This window comes from Pleurodeles waltl, chromosome 9 (assembly GCF_031143425.1).
Source record: "Pleurodeles waltl isolate 20211129_DDA chromosome 9, aPleWal1.hap1.20221129, whole genome shotgun sequence".
NCBI lineage: Eukaryota > Metazoa > Chordata > Amphibia > Caudata > Salamandridae > Pleurodeles > Pleurodeles waltl.
In genome coordinates this window covers 323,764,954-323,788,323 of record NC_090448.1, presented here as the reverse complement: position 1 = coordinate 323,788,323, position 23,370 = coordinate 323,764,954, and the positions used below count along the sequence as shown (strand labels likewise).

General features: G+C 45.1%; 1 protein-coding gene across 2 annotated transcripts in view; it reads right to left on the bottom strand.

Moving 5' to 3' along the window:
* The window catches only part of RBM6 (RNA binding motif protein 6), a 1,032,809-nt gene that overhangs the window by 835,773 nt on the left and 173,666 nt on the right, over positions 1-23,370 (bottom strand). The window contains exons 4-5 of one of the 2 annotated variants that reach the window (XM_069206836.1): positions 17,928-18,116; positions 14,845-14,937 (exon numbers count right to left, since the gene is read on the bottom strand). In XM_069206836.1, coding sequence (XP_069062937.1) covers positions 14,845-14,937; positions 17,928-18,116 — 282 coding nt within the window. The remainder of the gene's footprint in view (positions 1-14,844; positions 14,938-17,927; positions 18,117-23,370) is intronic. The other variant, XM_069206837.1, reaches the window with a different exon arrangement.

Genomic DNA, 23,370 nt, shown 5'->3' with positions numbered 1-23,370 from the left:
GAATGGGACAAGAAGACAGTCACTGTTTGGAGGTGGAAGAGAGGGCGCAAGTGGAGGCACCTTTTCCGTGACCCATGACACTGTTTCCCCTCTATGAACCTTGGTAATATCCCCTAGAAGAGGCGGTTTGATGTTGCTGCCTGTAGGAAGTGAAGGCATCTGAAGATGATGTTGTGGTGCCCTGTTTGTATGTGGATCGTTGAAAGGAGCCATGAGCAGTGGGAGTTTAAAGTGCCCACATGGATTTGGCAACTTCTGTGTCTTTTTAATTTTCCATAAAGTTTCCACCTGGAGACTGAAGAGATGCTGTTGGTCAAAGGGGGCATTTAAAAGTGTCTGCTGTACTTCTGGCTTAAAACCAGATATGCACAGCCAGGCGTGCCTACGCAACAGTATACTTGTGTTTATGCTCCTGGCAGCTGTGTCTGCAGCATCAAGAGCACATTTGATTGAGTTGTTGGAGATCAGTTTGCCCTCTTGCACAACTTGGTTACCTTTTTCTTGTACTCCTCAAAAAGATGTTGGAGGAGCTCCTCCATTTCATCCCAGTGGGCTCGGTCATATCTTGCCCACAGCCCTTGAGTGTTGGCAATTCGCCAAAGGTTGGCTGTCTCTATTGTTACCCTTTTACCTGATGCATCAATAAGTTCAGACTCCTTATCGGGTGAGGGGGCATCTGCTGCTGTTTGGGAGTTAGCCCTCTTGCAAGCATTAGATACTACTAGGGAGTCTCAAGTAAGGTGAGCCCTAATATAAAGAGGATCTAAAGGTGCTACATTGTATTTTTCATCTACCCTTCCGGTAATATGGGTGTGTACCAGATCTTTAAAAATCTCATCTGCATGACATCATCCCTTTTAACATGGGCAGGCATTGGCAAGCCCTAGTGGTGGAAGAAAGCATCTCAAAGAGGAAATCACCATCTGTAGTGTCTTTGAGTAGGGGAACCTGATATGCAGCTGCCCTAGCTATGAGTTCCTGGAATGACGTGGCATCATCTGGGGGCAATGGTTTAGATGGGTAGAGGTCTGGGTTGGTATCTCCTGGGGGGTCAATGCCATAAGTGTCCCAAAGATCTGTAGGTGGCTGACCTACGTTATCACCCCTTTCTTGATCCCCTGTATAGGATTGCGGGGAGCCTTGTGGAGTGAAATCAGTTATATCACTGAGTGAGTGATAGGGTGAAGAAGGAGGTGGTGGTGGTGAGGGAGGTAGAGTAGGTGGTGGATAAGCAGGCAAAGGTGGCTGTTTAGGACTGGTGTATAAGCCCTCCTTCCTCTTTTTAGGTAGTGCAGGCAAATCAATGGCCTACTAGAATGGAAGCTGGCGCTTCAATAAAGTAGGTGTCAACTTCGCTATCTTTGCCAGAATTCGACCAGTAGAGTGCTGAACATGAATTTTCTATTGCTTCGGATTGAGCTTCTCCGTCATAGTTTCAGGGATCAGATTTGGTGCTGAAGTGGAAGGTTTCGGTGCCAAAGTAGGTTTTTGTTTCCGCACTGAAGTTGTCAGAGCCTGGATATTGGGAGAAAAGGAAGTAGATGGTCCGCTCGGCAATGACAGTGGTCGGCTCAGTACAGCAGCGGGAGGTTTCGGCTTCGCTTCCGCGCAAGGCTAGGGCATCCTTCGCAAATGGGCAGTGCCTACCATGGCCTGTCAGCAGTGGTAGCCCAGAAGCTGTATTTTTGGACCGTACCAGATGTCTTGTGGTGGGCTGGACAGGGGCAGGTGTACTCAAGGCACACTGTCTTGAAGGAAGATTTTTTAACTGCATGCTGAGCTCGGTTTCTGAGTCTGATTCAGAGTCCGGTATAAAACTCTTACAACTGCCTTGCTAGCACTTATGTAATTTTAACACAACGGAATGGTAATTCAAAGCAGAACAGCATTTCTGATAATGAACCAAACTTAATAGTTTGATTTTCTCATCATCCATCCGCAGAAGAAGTGCTTAACTGCCCGGGCATCAACATCAAAGGGCAGCCACAGAGAACGGCACTGCCTATTTGAGCCAGAAAGGGCCTTTGACCAGAACTCCTGTTTGGGTGATAGGTACAAGGCATGTGCAACACAGAACACCATACTGCCAACCTCCACAATCAAACATAGCTGCAAACAACCCAGACACTAATATAGCAGTCGCACAACACAGACCAACCTGGTACACACCTATCGCAAAGCTTGATGATCTAGTCATCCCAGAAACACGATTCACGCCAGCATATTCACACAAAGCTTGACAATCTCATCATCCCACAAACCTGTTTCTTGCCAGCACCCTCACACATATAAGACATCCTTCCCACAAGCTACAGCATGCATGGCAAGTGGTAACACTACTATACTGAGCAGCGGCAGCTCTTTCCCGCTCTCTGCAATTCAGATTCCCACCTTCCATCTCACCTACAAGGCCTCTGGGCAGAAAAAGGACAATTGATGAATTAAGATCTCCTCACCACCTTGTTGATCTGACATGCACATACTACCCTCTTAGGTGACTTCAACCTCGAAGACAACGCAAACTTTCTTAAAAAAATAAAATAAAAAAAAGTGTAAGCTACACCCTCTTCAATCACATTGATACTGTCAACGTGGTAATGAATGTATGTAACTAATACATTCAGAAGGTCACATCTTTGACTTGTCTTCTCAGAATCACCAACGATCGAAAGCAAACCACCCATTCTCCTAAACGGACCACCTGCTACTCTGATCTTTCTGCTCAGCATTCTCCCAAGAAACCTAGCACAACACAAAATAAAATAAAGCCTTTAGACCCATCAACTGCTTTTCCATAGGCAATCTAATACTTGAATTCAACTCTCACCTTATCAACTCCACAACTGATGCCAACATCCTTTTAAACAACTAACTATTTTTGGGAAAACTTTCATGCCCAATTACAATACGCAAATATGAGCCAAAGCATTCAGCACCCTTGTACTCCAGAGACAAATGATCCATCTGCAGATAGGAAACAACATGGAAATAAAAGAGAACTCCAGAGAGTTTGTGAAGAAATTGTGGAAGACGTCCACAGAAGGTTGTCAAGTAGGAAGGTGAAGGGAGTCACTGTTGAAACGCAGTTCAGGAGCCTCTAGAGGAGGGTGTTATATTTTTCTCTCAGTTATTGTTTCCCCTGTAGGGATCTTTATAAAATCCCCTATGGGAAGATGTATGAGGTTGGCCCTTTTGGTAAGTGTCCATAGCTGTGTTTTAGAGGCTTATTTATATAATGGCATACGAAAGGCGGTATGTGAAGCAGGGTACTGCAGGGATTTATCCACCTCATTATCTTTATTTTTTGTAGCCCCTGATCGACTTGTGGGCCAAAGAGGTGCTCCTTGTCAAATGGTACATTGAGAATAGTTTGCTGCACACCTCAGGATTAAATTCGGAAATATGTAGCCACGCATGCTGGCATAAAAGGACGCTGGTGTTGATGCCTCTTGCGGCCATGTCAGCAGAATCCAAAGCACAGTGAATAGAATTATTAGCAATAAGCAGGACTTAGTTGACTATTTCTGGGCCCCTCTTTCTCTGCTCTTCCGGGAGCTATTCTAGGAGCTCCTTCATCTCGTCCCAGTGGGCACAGTCATACCTTCCAAGATGGCCATGTGTGTTAGTGAAACGCCAATGGTTGTCGGCTTGGGCTGAAACCCGTTTTCCAGCAGCATCAATTAACATGCTCTCATTATCAGGGAGTGTAGCAACGCAAGCCGCTTGGGAATTATTTTTTCTTGCATTAGACACCACCAGAAAACCTGCAGGAATCTGACCTCTAATAAAGATGGTGTCTGAGGGCAAGGCTTTATATTTTAATCTACAAGCGGTTTGATGATATGTGCCCTGGCAGGATCTTTAAAAATGTCCACTGCGTGCCTCATCATTCTCTTTGGCACGGGGAGGTATTGCATGGCGAGATGCAATGTGGTGATTGTTTCAAAGATGAAATACTCCTCAATGGGCTCTTTCTCTAGGGCAAATGGTGATAAATAACCACCCTCACAATCAGCTCCAGAAAGGAGGTAGTATCATCTGGCAGAGATGGTGATGCTGGGTGGACATCTGTGTAAGAGACTACATTGTATGGTGACCAAGGGTTTGTGTCTTGTGGGAAAGTCACACTGTCACCCCCTGCTCTCTGATCATGGAAAGAGTGTTGGGGGGGGGGGGGGGGGGGTGGCCTGAGATGCGAAGACAAGGGGTTCACCCTATGAATGTCAAGTTGAAGGTAGGGTAGTGGTGTAGAGGAAGGCAAAGGAGGTTGTATGACTTCAGAGTGTCTAGCCATCCTTTTGTGGTTGGGAGGAGGCGTGAGATTAGCAATAGCCTCCTCAAAGGACAGCTTTGACCAAAACACATCCAGTCTGTGGCTGGATATGAAGCTGCTGTTTCTTACTGTCAAGGTGCTGCTTCATTCTATGGAGAATGGGGTCTATTTTAGTACTCGGCTCCAAAGGAGTGGTAACTTTAAATTTTTTCAGTGCCAAAGCAATTTTAAATTTTAACATTGAAACTACTAGTGTCAAGGCAGGTGGCAGTCTTTTCATAGCGAGGTGGTAGGTGCCGAATGGGAGCCCTGAGCTATCAGTACCAAAGCAGGAGCAGTACAGCTCAGGGCTAAGATGGTATGTTTAGGCTTAGTTTTTGGAGCAGAGCTCGATGGTGGGGCATCCGAATCAATCTTTTGGTGCCAACCATGGCCCGACACAGAGGCGGCACAGTACCCTTTGCTTCGGTGACAGTGGTTGTGTTTTTGGGCTGAACCGGGGAGCTGGTACTCACGTTTGGATGAGCTAGAGGAAGATCTTGCATTTCAAGAACCGTGTCCAAGTCTGACTAAGAGTGGTTGACCGAAAAGTTCTCCTCCTTGTAGAAGGTTCACCTAGTGTTTGGTGAGCACCTATGGTGTTATCACCTTATACCAGGCAGGCAGTATCTAGGAAGCCAGGGCTCTCTAGAGGTAGCTGTGAATGAGCAGCCAAGACTTATTTAGAATACATGCAAAGGTTATGCAATACCACTATAGTCACACAGCACTTACACACATGAAAGAACCACACAGTGTTACAAAAATAAAAGTACTTTATTATAGTAACACAAATACTAGAACACTTAATAGCAATTCCACCAACTGGGGGTATGTAACCACACTATTATATACACATTACAATCAGTAAATAGCATAGAAAGCAAGTACTGGCAAAAGCAATAGCAAAGAATGAGGGCCCCTGGGGGGCCTAACCATATAGTGAAACATTGAATGAGAAAAGCACAAGGAAGTGGAACCAGTAGAAGGGAGCTAGTGGAACTAGGAACGCCAGAAGGTGAGTACCAGAGTGACCCCCAGCGACCAGGAGAGCAGAGGTAAGTACCTGGTTTTCCCCAAAACCAATAGGTCTATGGGAAATAATTGTGCAAGACCCTATCAAGGCTGGAAGAACCCAAAGGTGGATCCTGACTGAAGAGGACCTGCAAAGGAAGGGGACCAAGTCCAGTACGTAATGGAGTGTCCGGTTGTGGAAGGAGTAGGAGCCACTACCCACACTTCTGTGGATGCAGGACCTGGTTGATGGTGGACGAAGAAGATCAGCAGTCCAGCACAGGAGTTGAAGATGAATCCCAGAAGTTATGCAAGTGATGTCCCACACTGGCAGTCGTGATTCAGTCGGTTAGTGGTGCTGGAAAATTACCAACAAGCCTAGGTAAATGTAAGAGACGGAGAAGAGGGTTTGCAAGACTGAAGAGGACCAGCAAGGTCCAGGGAACTCGACCCAAGGAGGAGAGTGCGGGGTGACCCTCAGCAGCAGGTTGAATCACAAGAGGAAGCAGCTCCCACATGCAACCCACTAGCAGCAGGCACATAAGACGCAGTGAGGCCCACTCAGCACACCAGAAAAGGAGTCCCACGTCGCTGGAGCAGTAGGCAGAAGACTGTTTTGAGGGAGAGAGTGCTGGGGCCCAGGCTACACGGAGCCTGAAAATCCCATGGAGGAGGAACAAACAAGCCTTGTTATCTTCAAGAGTCACAGTGCACTTATGAGAAGATGAGTAGGGGGTATGTACTATATAAAGTGAATAATGAGCAGGAAGAAGTGGAGAAAATATCAGATTTATTACAACATACAGTGATCAATGCCACAATGTACGTAGCATTTTGAATAGGAATATATATTTATACACTCCAGTGTCAACATATGTAGGCGGGAATACTTAGTGCTTATGAATACTAATGAGGATCCCCTGGAAGAAAGCTTATAGATTTCAGAAATTTTCATCACAGAAATATAAGGAAAATGCATTTCTGCCAACGTTTGAGGTTTGTGGGCATTGTGGGTTAAAACAAACAAATAAAAAACCCTTATGGGATCCATGCAAGTTACCCCACCCTGGATTCTCCCAGGTGTCTGGTTTTAAAAAAGTGCAGGTTTGCTACATTTACCTAGGTGCCGGCTGAGCTAAGGCCCACAATCCACAGCTACCTACTTTGCAAACAACTGGACTGTCTTGAGTAGAAAAATGTGAGGTGTCCATGCTGTGTTTTGGGCCGTTTCCTGTTGGAGGCACTAGGTCTACCCACACAAGTGAGGCACCATTTTTTATTAGAGGGCACATGGGAGCATAGAATAGTAGGAAGTTAGCTATTGCAATAATATCTTGCTGTATTTGTGCCTTCCAAAGGCACGCCAGTGTATAAGAAAGAAGACATTTTGAAAAATATCCTCTATATCGTGTGTTCCTAAGGGTGCCCACAAATTCAGAGATGTACAAATAACTGTTCCTAAATGTAATATCTTGTGCCCGTTTCTGAAATATACAGGTTAATATTGTACAGTGCAGCTCAGTTGTTGGCTTTGGGTACATCGGGCTCTTGGACAACCTACAAACCCTACATATCCCCACAACTAAAAGGGCCTAGCAAAAGTATTGGTGCATTGCTTTTGTATATCGGCCATTATGACAAAAAGTTAGAGATTAAAACATTGTCACAAACGGCTGTTTTTTTCATTCTCGCTTTCAATAATTCTTTATTTCAACACTCAGTTTATTTGGGGAAAATCTTTTTTAGTATGCCCAACCCCCTGCAGCACAACCCCTTTGGCTGCCAGTTTACAGAGAAGGGAAATGTCTGCAGTTGAGGTAATGTGTGTGTCCATTTGTTAATGCTGTTCGAACTTCTATTTATGGTTCATTAATGAAAAACCTTCATTATTAGGGTGAGCACTGTAAATAAACGTTTTAAGGTCACACTGCACTACCGGCAGTAATTCAGGTAAAAAATAAATATGAGGCTGGGTATAACGAGCCCAGAATGATCTCTGATTAGATGCAAATGTTTGCAGAAGCTTGTAAGCAAGAATTATGATTCTTAGCTTTCAAAATAAAATGATCAGAAAAAAATCAAGTAGGAAATTTGAGATGCTATTACTTTGAAGCGTCACTTAGTTAAACGTGTTGATGCATGCTAGTATTTCCAAAAAATATTACTAACAGAAGAATCAGTGTAACCATTTTCAACAAGATTGGGAAGCATGAAAATAAACATGCACTGGCAAAGCCAACCAATCCAACAATTTGTCTTTTGGATTCGTCAATGTATTTCTTTTTTTGACATACCTTTTGTAATACTTTATTGTTGTTGGAGCTGCCAGGCCCCCACCATTGTAACAAACACTGGCAAAAAGAAACAAAGTTTTTGTTCTCAAAAAGCACACATTGCTCCCAGTGGCGTAACAAAGGCCCTGCAGACTCCCTCGAAGGGGACCCCTCAGCACAGCACCTGCCCTAGTCTGAAGCCGGATCCTCTATGCTCTTTGCAGGGGTGCCACCTCCAATTTTGTTACGCCACTGATTGCCACAGTAGTTCTTAGCACTGAACAAAACTACTTTGCGTGCCACTATGCTCCCTATGGAAGAGCGAATGCGATCACTCACAGTAAAGCCAGGTGATAGATAGAGAAATAGAAGTTTAACTAAAACAAAATGTCTTTGTTAATGCCAGACCTAATTAGGGACCCTATTCTTAAACTAAAGTCACAAACGTACACCCATAGGATATATCTTTGAATTAGTGGCTTTCATGAACTCACAAGAAATTACATAGGTAGACCAGGTAATCGGACTCCTGGAAAATATTTGTGAACTGTATTTTAGCACAAACAAATAGGCATGTGTAGATTTGCTAATGTGAAAATCTACTGAGCTTTTACAAGTTCACATTCCCTCCAACCACTTTTTTCCAACCCTGAAAGAACTTCTACTTCTGCCATTGTCAGAAGTAAATTTCCAACCTTTACCATTAGGGGAAAAGATTACAGAAGAGGTGGTAAAAATCCTTAAAACATGCAAGTTAGAAGGTTTAAAGACTTGAAGGCATTCCAGCCTTGGGAGTATTGCTTCCTCCAGCCCAAGTATGTAGATCTGCGGAAAGGCGGCAAAATAAGACAATTGCTATAGTAGGGATTGAAATTGCAAGTATTCATGCTCTACTATAGTAGTAGCCCCAGCATAATCAGAGCTCTTACATAAAGAGATTGTTGTCATAATTTGATGCCACACTACGTGACACCAAAGGGACAAGTAGATTTGTTTTATATATTTTTTTGTGGCCTGAAAATGTGAGATACAAACCACAAAGCCAATTATAGGCAACGGGTACAATGCATTCCTAGGTTAGATTTCTGAATGTCCCGACGCTGTCTGGTAGGCTAGGACTTAAAAAGTGCTCAGCACTGGGACGCAGGGGTGGAGAGGCTTTAGTGTTGGGGAAATGCCCAGGTGCAAAGGGGTTACGTTAGATTGTTAGGACTGTAAAAACAGGTTGAGTGCAGTCGTAACCATGAATGCTTTTAAGCCATAACTCAAAGGCACAATATCCAAAAAAAACATGCACAAACGAGAATAAAATAAGGAACGTAAATCTGATACTCTGGTTTGAACTTTTGGGGTTAACCTACATTTAGATTGTAATTTAGGGGTGCATAATTAATAAATACATCTAAAATACATTAAGCATTTTTTGACAGTGGCATAGTACTTTAATTAAGCTATCAGAATTCAAGACAGCCTTCAACTGAGACATAGGATGATTTATTCTTTTTCAGCTGTTGGTTGTAAAAGTGCACAGATGAACATTTTGTGCTTGGAACCGCATAGCAGGCACCAGTCCATAGCAAGGATCCATAGTGTCAAATTAAAACCAAGAGGAAAACAGAGTGATTTCATGTTAAAATGCCTTTGAAACAGTAATTTCAGAGTGCGAGCTATTCAAATTCTAAATGTATTGTTCCATAACCGAAGCCCCACTGGTCAATATCCTTATACGGGTTCAATCTTTAAAATCCCAGAACTGCAGAGGTAAGCTTGAAGGGAGAACCTCCAACTGCAGCCCACATAACTTCCTAATTTCAATGTCAAACTGTTCAGCAGAATAATAGTTTATCCCCTCTTGCATATCAGGAAATTTAGCACTGATATCAGTTTTTAAATTTTTTGGGGCCAAATAAAATCTGTCTCTGTTTCAGTCAAATGTAGGTTCTGCAATGACAGTTTAGTTTTGATCTGGCTGTTTATCAAGAAACTGTTCAGAAAGTACATGGTTCACCACAGCATCTGAGGTTTGCCAGCTCGAACCTTGGAATCCCCCACGTCCGCAGCACCAAGCAGCTGTTCCCCTGTCCCTGACCCTGCACACGCTGCCAATCGCGCGTTCGAGGCCCTCCTCCACCCTCAGGCATCCACCTGCGCCTCATCCCTGGTGTCTAGTGGGCTCTGGTAAGCGTCACTAGACTCGTGCTTTATACAGTTTTAGGTTTTGTGACTTGTTCTCTGTGCCTTGAATTATTGTGCCGTTCATGTTATTGTGACTCGTTTTTTTGTGCCCTGTATTAGTGTGCCGTTCACCCCTCAGTTTCTCCTTCTGTGCCTTTTCCCAGTTTTTTCCACCACTTTTGCCTCTTGTGCGCTCCCCTTTCCGCCGGCTCTCTCCGAGCAGCATTCCCCGCCGCTGCCTCCCGGCGGCCCAGCCCCCCTCGCGCCTCCATTCGCCACTCCCTCCCGCCTCCCTGCTGCTCCTCCCCCCCCTCCCTTCTTAATGGCGGTCGCTGCGCGGAGGCGCGCCAGAGGCAAGCTAGTCTGCGCCTGGACCGCGCCCATCGCCGCCCCCCTGGTCCGCGAGACCCCTGCACCTCCAGACGCTGCTACACGGCCGACCAACTCAATGCCCTCAATCCCGGCCGCATCACAGCATGCTCCCAGTCCTCACCGAGGAACACCCACGGACCCTTCGCATGCCGCACCTGCAGATTCACCTGCGACAGAACAACGAAACCAACAAAGACCAAAACTAACCACCTCCACTGCATACTCCTCACCACCCACTCCGCACGCAAGCACGCCATCGAGCTCTGGGACCTGCTCGACTCCACCGCCCCAGACGTAGCCTTCCTGACCGAAACCTGGTGGAACGACTCCTCGGCACCCGACATCGCAATAGCCATCGCGGACGGCTACAAGATCATCCGTAGGGACCGCAACAACGGAATCTGAGGAGGCATAGCCATCGCCCACAAATCCTCCCTCAAGGTCGACACCCACACTGACGACTCCCTCAAGACCGGCGAACACCTACACTTCCGCATCCACACAACCCCAACACCACTCTCAGAGGAACACTCATCTACAGACCCCCCGGACCACGAGCACCATTCAGCGAATCCCTCGCCAATCTCACCAGCACCCACGCACTCACCTCAACAGATTACATCCTCCTCGGGGACCTAAATTTCCACCTGGAGAACAACAACGACACCAACTCCACCACTCTAATCAACAACCTCACCAACCACAACCTCAGACAACTCGTCAACACACCAGCCCACACTGCCAGCCACACGCTTGATCCCATCTTCTCCTCAAGCGCCCACGTCACCTTCAGCCATACTATGGTACTCCACTGGACCGACCACCACTGCATCCACTTCACAAGAAACATACCGAGCACCATCGCACCCAACAACCACCCCACTAATGCTGGAGCAAAGTTACGGAAGACCAGCTTACCAACACCCTCGCCCAGAACCCACCCCCCGACCCAGACACCGTCGCCCACAACCTCACCCTGTGGATCAACAACTGCGCCAACACCCTTGCGCCACTCAAAAAATCCACCGACAACCAAGCCAGTAGAAAAGCCACCTGGTTCACCGACGAACTTCTAAACTCCAGACGCAACTGCCGGAAGCTAAAAAAGGAATGGCTCCTCAAACGCACACCTGACAGCCTCTCAGCCCACAAGGACGCCACCCGCAAGCATCACCAACTCATCAGACAAGCCAAACGATCCCACTTCAAAGACCGCCTGGACAACAACGCACACGACAGCAAAGAGCTCTACAGCATTGTGAAAGAACTCTCCAACACCAGCGCCAACGTCGACATCCCTCCATCCCAGAAACTCTGCAACGCACTGTCCACCTTCTTCCACCAGAAGATCACCGACATCCACCACAGCTTCGACGCCACTCCCATGTCAGACCCCACCCCCGAACACTCCACCTGTGCTAACCACCTGACCTCCTGGACCAACGTAAACGACACAGACACGCAAGATCATGAACTCCATCCACTCAGGATCCCCATCAGACCCCTGCCCCCACCACATATACAACAAAGCCAACTCCACCATCGCCCCCCAACTACGGAAGGTCATCAACATCTCCTTCGAAACAGCGACATTCCCTGAAAAATGGAAACACGCTGAAATCCGCGCCCTCCTCAAGAAGCCCAAAGCAGACCCCAACGACCTCAAGAACTTCCGACCCATCTCCCCGCTCCCTTTCCCAGCAAAGGTGATTGAAAAAATCGTCAACACACAACTAACCAGCCACGAAGACAACGACATCCTAGACCCCACCCAGTCCGGCTTCAGACGAAACCACAGCACCGAAACCGCCCTTCTCGCTGCCACAGACGACAGACGCCAAATGGACAACGGCGAAACATCAGCCCTCATCCTCTTGGACCTATCTGCTACCTTCGACACAGTCTGCCACCGCACCCTGAAATCACGCCTCCACGAAACCGGAATTCAAGGAAAATCCCTCGACTGGATCATCTCATTCCTCTCCGGCAGAACCCAGAGAGTCCGCCTCCCCCCCTTCCGCTCCGAAGCCACCGACCTCATCTGCGGCGTCCCCCAAGGCTCATCCCTCAGCCTGACGCTGTTCAACATCTACATGGCCCCCCTCGCACAAGTGGCCCGACAACACAACCTCAACATTCTCACCTACGCCGACGACACCCAGCTCAACCTCTCACTCACCAAAGACCCACGCACCGCCAAAACCAACCTCCACGAGGGAATGAAATCCATCGCCGAATGGATGAGAAACAGCCGTCTGAAACTGAACTCAGACAAGATGGAGGTGCTCATCTTAGGACCCAACCCCTCCGCCTGGGACGACTCCTGGTGGCCCTCCGCACTAGGAACCCCACTGACACCGTCCGACCACGCTCGCAACCTGGGCTTCATCCTCGACTCCTCCCTCACCTTGTCTAAACAGGTCAACGCAGTTTCCTCCTCCTGCTACAACACACTCCGCATGCTCCGCAGAATCTACAAGTGGATCCCGACAGGAACAAGAAGAACAGTGACACAGGCCCTCGTCAGCAGCAGGCTGGACTACGGCAACGCACTCTACACAGGCATCCCAGCAAAAGAACTACTACGCCTCCAATGCATCCAAAACGCCTCCACCCGGCTGATCCTCGACGTTCCCCGCCACAGCCACATCTCCCACCACCTGAGAAACCTTCACTGGCTCCCCGTGGACAAAAGGATCACTTTCAAGCTTCTTACCCACGCCCACAAAGCGCTCCTTGACACCAGACCAGCCTACCTAAACAACAGACTCAGCTTCTTCACCCCCACCCGTCAGCTCCGCTCCACTATCCTCGCCCTCGTATCCGAAGAAAGACCTCCGGCGGCAGATCCTTCTCATACCTCGCCGCCAAGACCTGGAACACCCTCCCCACCAACCTGCGACAGACCCAAGTCCTACTCACCTTCAGAAGACTCCTCAAGACCTGGCTCTTCGACCAGTAACAACAGCCCCCCGCGCCTTGAAACCGTCATGGTACGTAGTGCGCTTATAAATCCAATGACTGATTGAATAGTAAACCTGGTGTGACATTCTCCACTAACCCAATAAGTGAGAGAGTCCTTTTTGCCGATTATAATTTCGCAAAAGGGAACCAATAAATGCAATTTGTTCACCTTGGCTGGGTAAACGGTTCATAATCATGCCTTTGTACCTGTATATGTGGATGATTAACTGTCAGCCCTTAAATAAAGTAGAGCGAACTGCCCAAAGTGAGAGTTCCTGATGAACTTGCAAAATAAGAATTCAGGGACATGAGTTGGTCAAGTTTCAGCAGAAAATCAGAACACGTCAATTTTATCAGACTAATATGGTTCCACAAGTTGGGGTACAAGCCTTGGTACTGACGAGAATGCTACTGAAGTGGAATGGAAACAATCAATGCTATGTGTTGGTCCCTACTTTCCCTCATTACTTTCCTAAGATTGTGTACTTAAAGCTTGTCCCAAGTGCAGCCACATTCTAAATTGCACATTTATGTACAGAAAGCCTCCCAGTTTTCACACTGAAGTACATTGTCTGCGTACTGGCTCACTAAATTGTATTACAGGATTCTTGGCACAGCATCATCAGGCCCAGCAAACACCAGGTTTGAAGAAGTGAAACTTAGATACTAAAGCGCGCTATCACAAGACCCATCAAACTTCCTATGGTTTTGCAGTTAGGAGCATGATCAACCAGAAAATTCTCAGCCTTCTCAGTTCAGAAATGAGGTCGGTGTAGGTGGAATTTTCACATCCCTGTTGGGGGTGAAACTATCTTTTCTAATGAATGATTAAAATACAGGTTTAGTAAACATGCACTTCCCCACCAAGCGACACTGTCAAAATTATGTGACCAGAAGTTGTTCTACTGAATGGGTGGTAGAATACGGGTGTAGATTCAAGATACTGGATGTGGTAATGAATGAACTGTGTTTGAAAGTATGCAACAGCTTTCTCCCATCATTGATGCAGGTGTCTCCTTTACCAGCACCTTACTGAAACTGCTAGGAGTCATTTTTCAGTGATACACAGTGGCTCATTAAGGACATGTTTCCTCAAAGACCACATGTAGACAGGTCACTTTTTTTCTACAAGGCTTTATGGATGTTGAATGAATCCAGAGCTGAAAAACGAAACCTGATATTTTCGGGTTCAAACTTGAATTTATAAAACCCGAAGAAAAAAAAAACACTCTCAGAGAAAGAAACAATGAAAATGATGCTCCCAAAAAAGAGAAAACTCCATCCAGCAGGTACACAAAACGGTAGCACACGGGCTGAATGGCTTAGGACACTAGTATGTCCGCTGATAGAAAAAACACAGGAACTGGGCTATAGGATTAAAGATAAATTGGTCAATCTGAGAAAAATGTCTAAGACCGTCTCACTGAAAATTCTGGATTAACGGGTCACTGGAAATACTATTACTAAGAAATACATCATTTCTCCGAATAATAAGGCCATTGTATCAGCTGGATAGGTTTCAGAAATGCCTCGGGTGAACCCTTTAAACTATCTTGATCAAATGCATCACTTGCCTTCCATGCTCTATGCTTAGCACAGTAGTGTGTCCACGAGCTTAAAGAAAAGAAAGCATGTTACTGGTTTCATAACTCAAAGTTAAAATGAAACAAGTCTAGTAAGCGTGATTGGTATAGTAGCAGTGAGTTATCAAGAAAAATAATAATAATAACTTACCTCTTCCTTGTCAGCAGCTGCCGGCAAGCCTTGGATCTGAATAAACCTGCTGGCGCACTCTTCCCCAGAGGAGGCAGGTCTATAATCTTGGTCCTGAGAAATAGGGTACCAGAAATTTAGAGTCAATTAACATTTTTTAAGACGCAAAAAGGATGCAGCAGAAACATAAACAGGCATGCATACAATATGCAAATGTTCTATCGCAACTACGGAGCCAAGGTAAACTATGGACTGGTAAAAGATCATCTTATCCTGCCCAGGTTTTCTTACCCAGCAATAACTACAGAATATTTCAGGCATAGTATCGATTGTGAGAACTATAATATAGGCTAGACAAAGCAGGTCCCTGTACTCTTCACAGTCTTATTTATATTTAAATTATTTCGTTTGTTTTTAACAGAGCGTTTGACATACATTAGGGTTAAATGTCTTAAGAACCGTCTTCCAGGTACCAAAAACAAGCTAATGGAGAACTCGCACGTCAAACTATCTCTATTTCACCTCTAAATTAAGGATATGGCACTGAAAAACAATGCGAGAGAGTCACTAAGAGGAAGGGGAGACAAACCTTAACCAATGTCAAAGCATTAATCGAAAGGCAAGTAAAACAGAGCGGTCACGGACCCTTATCACAGCAACAGGAACTTGGGTCAGTTGGTCATGTTTAGGAATTCAATCAACAAAAGACATCTATAGAAGTAAGGCCTTAGCGTCTCAAATGAATAACAAATCTGAATCTTGAGACTTTTTAACCTACCAACAATTTTTCAGATAAGGGTTGAGGAGGCTAAATCAAAGACGGCACAATACAACTCCTAAATGGCTCTGCAGTCCTCTCTAAGCATCTATACTCATTTTTTGAATCCCGCTCATAGGAAAACTGAACAAAGGGCTTAGCATCTTCCAGCGAAGTGAACCTACCCTCAAACAATGCAGCTGTGCTAGGTTTCAAGGAAAAGGCAGGTAATGTCTGACGTGTTTTTTTGTTTATAATTGCAAATTGAAACAACCGCCACAAAAGGCTCCGAAGAAACAAAATAACCAAAGAAAAACGTTGAAATGCCGAAGCAGATGAGAGAGAAGATAGTAGAAAATAAAAGGGAGAATGACTGTTTTCCAGCGATAATTAACACTTTCCCCATATTATGAACTGAACATCTAAGCAACTGAAACACTGACTGGTGAAGTACATAGTGTAGTCTTGAAAATATAGTGATGGTTAAATGTTCTAGCAGGTAATGAGGAGGACAAGACGAAAATTCACGATGTCTTAGGGTAAACAAGTCTGCACATAAAAGTGTAACTGGTCACATACTTGATAATACACTCGTATCCTCAATGAGGGCATTTTTAAACTAGACTACTTTTACGAATCTATCTTAATGGCCATCTGGAAAAAAAACTGTCTAGATTAGGTTGGAAAATAACTAACAAATATGGACAGAAAATGTATTTCGGCAAACATTTGACAAATGGCGAATTGCAAGAGGTCTCTAAACAAACTTTCAAAAGTAATCGAACTCGAAAGCATTTTTATGGAGAAGTTTGAAACACTAACATTATTTTAAACTGGTTCCTGAATAAAACAATGAGTAACTGCTATTGTGAACTGCTGTGGTTATGTGGATGAATAAAGTTGGGCTGCTAAAAGGGCTCTTGAAGTGAGTTATCAAAATGTCAACTCTTTCCATTGAATTTCTGTTAAACTATTCGGTTGGTCATAAAAAGGAGGCACATTCGTAGCAGCGTTTTGACACAATTTGTGGTCCATAACCACAACCAAACCATAACGCCAGACATGAGCTTTCTGTATGAATCTTCACCATGCCTGACCAGATAAGCAAAGGGTAATTGAGCAAGTTTAAGTCAACAACTTTCAAAAACTTTTTATTTTCAAGACCACAAGGTGTGAAAGATCGCGGCCTGAATACCCTAAATAGCCTTTCCAAAGGCCAAACTCTTCTCCACAACGTTTAGTTTACTACTTGCTGTAAACTATGGGAATTAATCAGAGTTTCTGACGCTGTCTTGATTAGGACAGCTGGCATAAACGTCAATGGTCATAAAGTAACTCGTTTGTAATGAAAGAAGCCGGTGCAGAAACAGTAAAACTGAGTAATCTTTCTAGAAGTACCTTTTCCAAATCAAAAGAATAGTTTGAATACTAAATGTTATAGACCTTGGTCTAACCTCCTGGGAATCTTAAACGTTCTCCACTGAATGAACTCAATCATCCAGAAATCAATGAGTGCCAATTTATCGGCTATGATCAGGGCCACTGGAATTGTGCGGCAGGGAGGGTCAAATAATGCAGCAAGAAAAGGCAAATTATGTGACATAAACCAGCACGATATGTAATATTACTTCATTTAATCATTTTTAAGCTTGGTAACACCATCTGGGCATTGGCTGCACCTTGCTACACCAGTTTAACACCAAAGTATAACAATAAGCCACAGGAAGCTGACCAGTCCAGCTTTGAGCTAGAAACAATTTTTTTGTGAAATCTGCAGATTATGCGGCAGGTGATGAATTATGTGGCAACTGCTGCAAATCTATAATTATGCAAAAATCACCACACGCACACATTCGCATAATTCCAGTGGCCCTGGCTAGAATCAAACAAGCTCTGCTTTGGTAGTGAGTACAGTAGAGATTACAAGTCACTGTAATGTTGCCCACTTTAAATAGAAGAGCAAATATGAAATTAAGAACGTTTTACGCCAAGCCATGTGCCTAGAATAATATTGCAAACAAACATGCATGGGCATGCGAGAGAAAGCATGTCTAAATTTATAACAAGCAACTCACAAAAACAATAGGCTAACTAGATATCAGTCACCGCAGATGTTTTCAGTCATGCAGATTCGTAATAATTTAAAACTTTAAAAATGTTACATGCAATCCGGAAACATTTCATTTCACCCTCTCTAAAGGCATAATATTTTCACACTTCACTAACAGGGGAATAAGGAGGATATCCTCGACAGATATGTGAAAAGCCTTTGAATAGGGGCGTCTTGCTTATCATCATTGCGACTAGTGCTGTAACCACATGTAATGTTAGAGCGAAGAGTGCTCACCACATCTGTGACCTTTGTGTTTTTCGGGTCCAATGCCGCTGAAACCGTAGAGGAAATACGTTGAACAAACCCATCAAATTCTTCTCCAGAAGACCTAGCTGCATGTTCCTCCTTGGCCGATCTTGTGTGTGGGGTAGATCCCTGGCCGATCTTGGTCGATTTGGCTGTGCCTCTTCCAGGTTTGCTCATCTGTGTAGCCATCAATTTATTATTTATACGATGAACAATCTTATTGGAACGGGCAGGGTAAAAATAAGGTTTCTTTAACAGATGAATGTAAGCAAGTTAGATGGACGCCAAATTGAAAGGTAACTCATTTAACTGCTTCTTTACCATCAATTCCATCCCCAGTCAAAGAGGCGAGCATGAATAATATGTATTTATGTTCATGAGACCCCTTTATGCCTAGTACATTCTCAGCCGATTCTACTCACGGCCAGTCGGCATTATGCCACCCAGTAGTGGGGCTGGAAACTGCTTCTCGGTACAGTTCATCATACTCATTCACAACTTACCAGCATGCATGTGCGGATAACAGCTATATCTTTTCTACTTCTTAAGTGTAAACCCTCATCAACTCCCTCGTAAGACGCTAATCAATGAAAATGTCTAGTCTCGCAGGAGATGAGTCGGTGGGAGAGTGTTGGGAATGGGAGAGCCCTAGGCTACAAGTATTTGTCATTAAACTCCTATAGCATGTCTTAATACAATTCCAGCTAACTGGAAGAATACCTTTCAGACTTATTAGTGGAACTGCACATTACTACTTGAGGTAGCATCAAGTACTTAATTTCTGGAGAATGTTTTTGAGGTGGGGTTCACTAAGACACCCTACAGATGTTCTTAGAGGGGACAAGCTGGGGAATAAAAAAACAGAAAACGTGGTGTGATTAAACGCTTACAAGAAAACAAGTTCACAAAGTAGCAATGCAAAACACTGGCAGTATGGTATCTCGTCAAAGTGACATTGGCCTTAGCTGCTTGTATATCATATCTAATGACAATGTTAATTGTGTCCTGTTAGAATAGATAGTGTAACAGATTATTCAACATCTCATCAGCCTCAAACATGCAATATGAAGATAAATTCCATTTATTTATTGAAATGGAAAATAGTTTTGAATAAACTGAGGATGGATAGGGCGAACCTCCTTACTTAGATTAAAAATCCTATCTTATCCCAGGGGTGCACAGAGCTTCAAGTTAATTAATGCACCTTGAGTGATGGAGATGAAGATGGTCAACTTTCATCATAGCATGAGCATGCAAGTAGCCATTAATTCTAACACCGTGTGCTTAGTATGCGACTCAAATTTTAATTTCACCAAGCTAAACAACTCCTAATGGAAGAAAGAGATGAAGGCCAATAAGGTGGTTTTAATGGAATTAATAAGAACAGTTCCAGTTGGCAACCATTGCCATCGGGGAAAATAGCGAGGCCAGCCCAATAAGAAAACAGCAGCTGCGATTCCGTGCTGGGATCTTGTGGAGACTTTACTGACAGCTGTCAGTACAGTGGGATAACTTTGTCAGGAACAAATTACTTAAAGTAGAGTAACTGAAGAAAGAGATGGAGAACTTGTGCACTTTCCACCATTAATACGTTTTTGGATTCATAGCGCTGAAGGGCAATGTGTCATGCAGATAGAGGCTTTCAGAGAGCTAGTACTGACAGGTCTAAGCTAAACCTTTCAGGATGATCGTGCAGTGGGTGCTCTACTTGAGTTTCCTGAGGAACCTAAACTCTTGGATAACTCTGAAAGAGGCAAAGGAGGTTGCCTAGCTAAATAAACATGAAAACGTCAATGTGTTTGGCCTCATCAATAAAAGAAGCCACGTAATGTATTTAGAACAGAGATTGACCACCAAAAGGTGCCAGTGTGTAGCAACACTGGCCTTATAAAGTTTAGTTGCGGCACTCAGACATCATGTTAAATGGTAGGCCACCAACCAGGTTCTGTGATCCAAACCCCAAAGTTTATGTGATTCCAAGCATATATCGTTCGAGCCCACAATGCCCTATCTGATGACACACCACATTGCTGTCATACTGTCTCTAAGAATCTGCAGAGAACAAATACAAACTGAGGGCAAGAACACCGACTGCCAAATGTATTGCTGGGACTCCCCACGGCCCTTCAGCGGAGTCAACTGTCACCACTTCAGAAACTGCAGGTAGAGGGAAGAAGGGTTTCCCCACAAGAGAGTGCTTATAGGAAGGTGCTTATATGGTCGCAAGCATGTCCTAATGCTGAAACCACTGAAAACAAAGATACCACTTGAAGGCACACATGCATGAATGACCGGTTCCCTGCAGGAAGTCAGAAGTCTGGGCAGGGGAATAACTGTCAGGGCTGGTAGAAGAACTCCTTCCTAAATCATGAGACACAGCCTGAATTTGCCAAATCATCAGGGAAGGTGGCTATGTCCCGAGAGATATTGTGTCCAACACACTCTTAAAAGGAAGTGTGCTGTGAGGCATACAGTTGAGACTTAGGCTGACTGATCAAAAGCCCCAAATTGAACAGAGAGCTCCGCAGTGGCATTCAAAGGTTTGACATGAGTTGCTGTAAGTCCGCCTTTAGCACCCACTCGTTAAGGTACTGTAATACGGATATACCCTCTCTGAAATGTGCCACCACCACTATCACCACCTTGGTACACTAGAGGTGCCAATGTCAATATTAATGGAAGTAATACAAATTGATAGGTTCAGAGCATACCACAAAGCACAGTAATCTCCAATGAGACTACAGGATAAAGAGTGACAGCCTGAGCCTTACAAGACAAGGACATTATCCAGTCTCAGTTCCACAGCAAGAAAGACATGTGCAATGGATGAAAACTTGAATTTCTCAGTGCACAGATATGTATTCAAGACCCTGAGGTTGTGAGGTCGAAAAAAGGATCTAGCAGATTGTCCTCCCTAGGAACAAGAAAACAGCAGGTGTAACATCTATGCAATAAGTCTCGTTTTGGACTAGTCCCATGGCTCCTTTGCTCAGATATAAATGCAGGTAAACACGGAAAGAGAGGACAAGAGAATTTTTTTTTTAAGGGACGGGGATATAATTCTGGAGAGGGAGGGCATAACCCTTTTTCTACATCCAAAAGGGACTATCTGTTTGTTGTAACTGCCTGTCAGGCATATGAATGGTACAATCACCTACCTCCCACAGGCGGTACTGACCTTGCTGAAGAAATTGGTTCAGCTGAACTGACTGTGAAAGCGGACCCTGGCATAAAAGGTATACCCCCTCAGTATTTGCAAAACTTGCCTTATCTGTGAAACTAGCACGTAGGGGAAGCCAGGCCCAGAGAGAGAATGAGAACTAGCCATGGGCCACACTGTTTGATTCACTAAGGAACTAAACCAACAAGTGACTTACTTTCAGTAATGCCTTATCTGGTAGAGACTATCCTGTCACAGATTCCTTACCTCAGAATTATTCCTGGGTGCCTGGAACCAGAAATATTTCGTGAGCAGTACCCATACGCACCAGTAGGTGGAATATTTTGGATCCCTGCGTGGTTTGACTGCGCTGGAAATGCCTCTATTGGTGTCAACCCAGCTGACTGACTTTTTCATGACTCAGGCCAGGAGGCAGAGCCAAGAACAACACAGACCACTGGTGTTGAAAAACTAGGGTCCAAAACAGGGAACAGCCTTGTACCTAGATATCTGGTCTCAGAACGGGAGGATGGGTGGGTGGGTCGGTAAGGAATCTGCAGCTAAACAGAGTCTATACCAAATAAGGCATTACCGAAGTGACTTGTTCAGCTGACAGAGCTTCTAGTCACAGATTCCTTACATTTGAATAGATACCAAAACAATACCTTCCCAGAGGTGGGGCTGCAGATATTTCACACTAAAAAGTCCTGCAGCACCTGACTGTCCAGGCAGAAGTTCTTGTTAAACATGTGCAGAGATGCCTATGTTGTTGCCTGGCAGATGTCCAAGACCAAAACTTTGCGTGCTAACGCCATGGTTGCAGTCTTGACTCCTGGATTAAGCATGCAAACCCTCAGGGGGTTGCTTCCTGGCCAGTGCATAGCAGTTTTAACAGGAGAAGGTTCACATCTACACAGCATTCCCCTACTTAGGTCCGACATACCCAACAAAGATTTGGTCGTCCACCCAGAAACCTTTTGTGCGGTCTAGGTAGAATGACAATGCTCTTTTAAGGTCCATTCAATACTGTTGCTGCTCTTCCTTAGAGGGATGTGGCAGAGCCGAAAAGATAGGCAGGGTGATGGACTGGCCTACATGAAAGGGAGTGACAAAGTTCGGTAGAAAGGAAGCTCTAGTGAGAAGCATCAGCTTGTCTGGTAAGATGGTTAGGTATGGAGGCTTAGGATGACAAGGCCTGGAGCTCTGACCCTCCGGGCAGATGTTATCACCACTAGGAAGGCAGTCTTGATGGTAAGGAGCCGGAGAGGACAGTTACGCAGCAGCTCAAAGGACATACACATCAGAAAAGTGATCCCCGGATTGAGGTCTCACTGAGGCATAATGAAGGGTGAAGGTGGAAATGTGAGGATTACCTTTCAAAAGCCTATTTACAACAGGGGATTGGAACAGGGACAGCAACCACAGAAAGGCTAAGATGGCAGAAAGATAGCTCTTGAAAGTGCCCAGAGCAGGGCTCTGCTGGGCAAGTAAAAGAATAAAGAGAAGGACTTGAGAGCTGGGAGCAGAAAGAGGAGGGTTAACCTGTTTCTCTGCACGCTGTGCCACAAGCTTGCCCCAATGACAGGCATACACTGTTTTGGGAGAGAAACGCCTGGCTGCCAAGACAGTGCAGACTTCGGACAGAAGGTCAAACACTTAACTGGTGCCGCTCAACCTCCACGCAAGAAGGTAGAGACTGGACAGGTTCGGGTGAAGAACCATCAACTGTCACCGGTCAATTGCCACACATGAAGGTGGAGCATTACAAAGTTTGGGTGGAGAACCGTCCCCTGCTACCGTGACAGAAGATTCTTTCAAAGAGGCAGCCTGATCAGAGGACCGATGGCCACGCTCAAGAGCTCTGAATACCAAACTCCCTGAGCCCAGTCCGGAGCCACAAGGATGACTTGGTCCTGGATGTTCCTGATCTTCTTGAGAACTCTGGGCAGAAGTGGTATGGGCTGTAAGATGTACAGGAGCCTTGAGCTCCACTCAACATGAAAAGTATCTCTGTGTGAGGCGCCTTGGAAACTCCAGCATTCAGAAAAGCAACACTAAGCATTCTTGGCAGTGATGAACAGATCTAACCAAAGCTCACCCTAGTGTGCTTAAAGAGACCTTGCACCACCTTCGGATGGAGATGCTATGTAAGATCCGCAATGCATCTTCAGCTGAGTTTGTTTGCCCTGGTGTTAAGAGCTTGCCAGTTGTTGTGCCACCAGGGATATGCCCTGATGCTGCAGACATGTCCAGAGGCGCAGGGCCTATTGA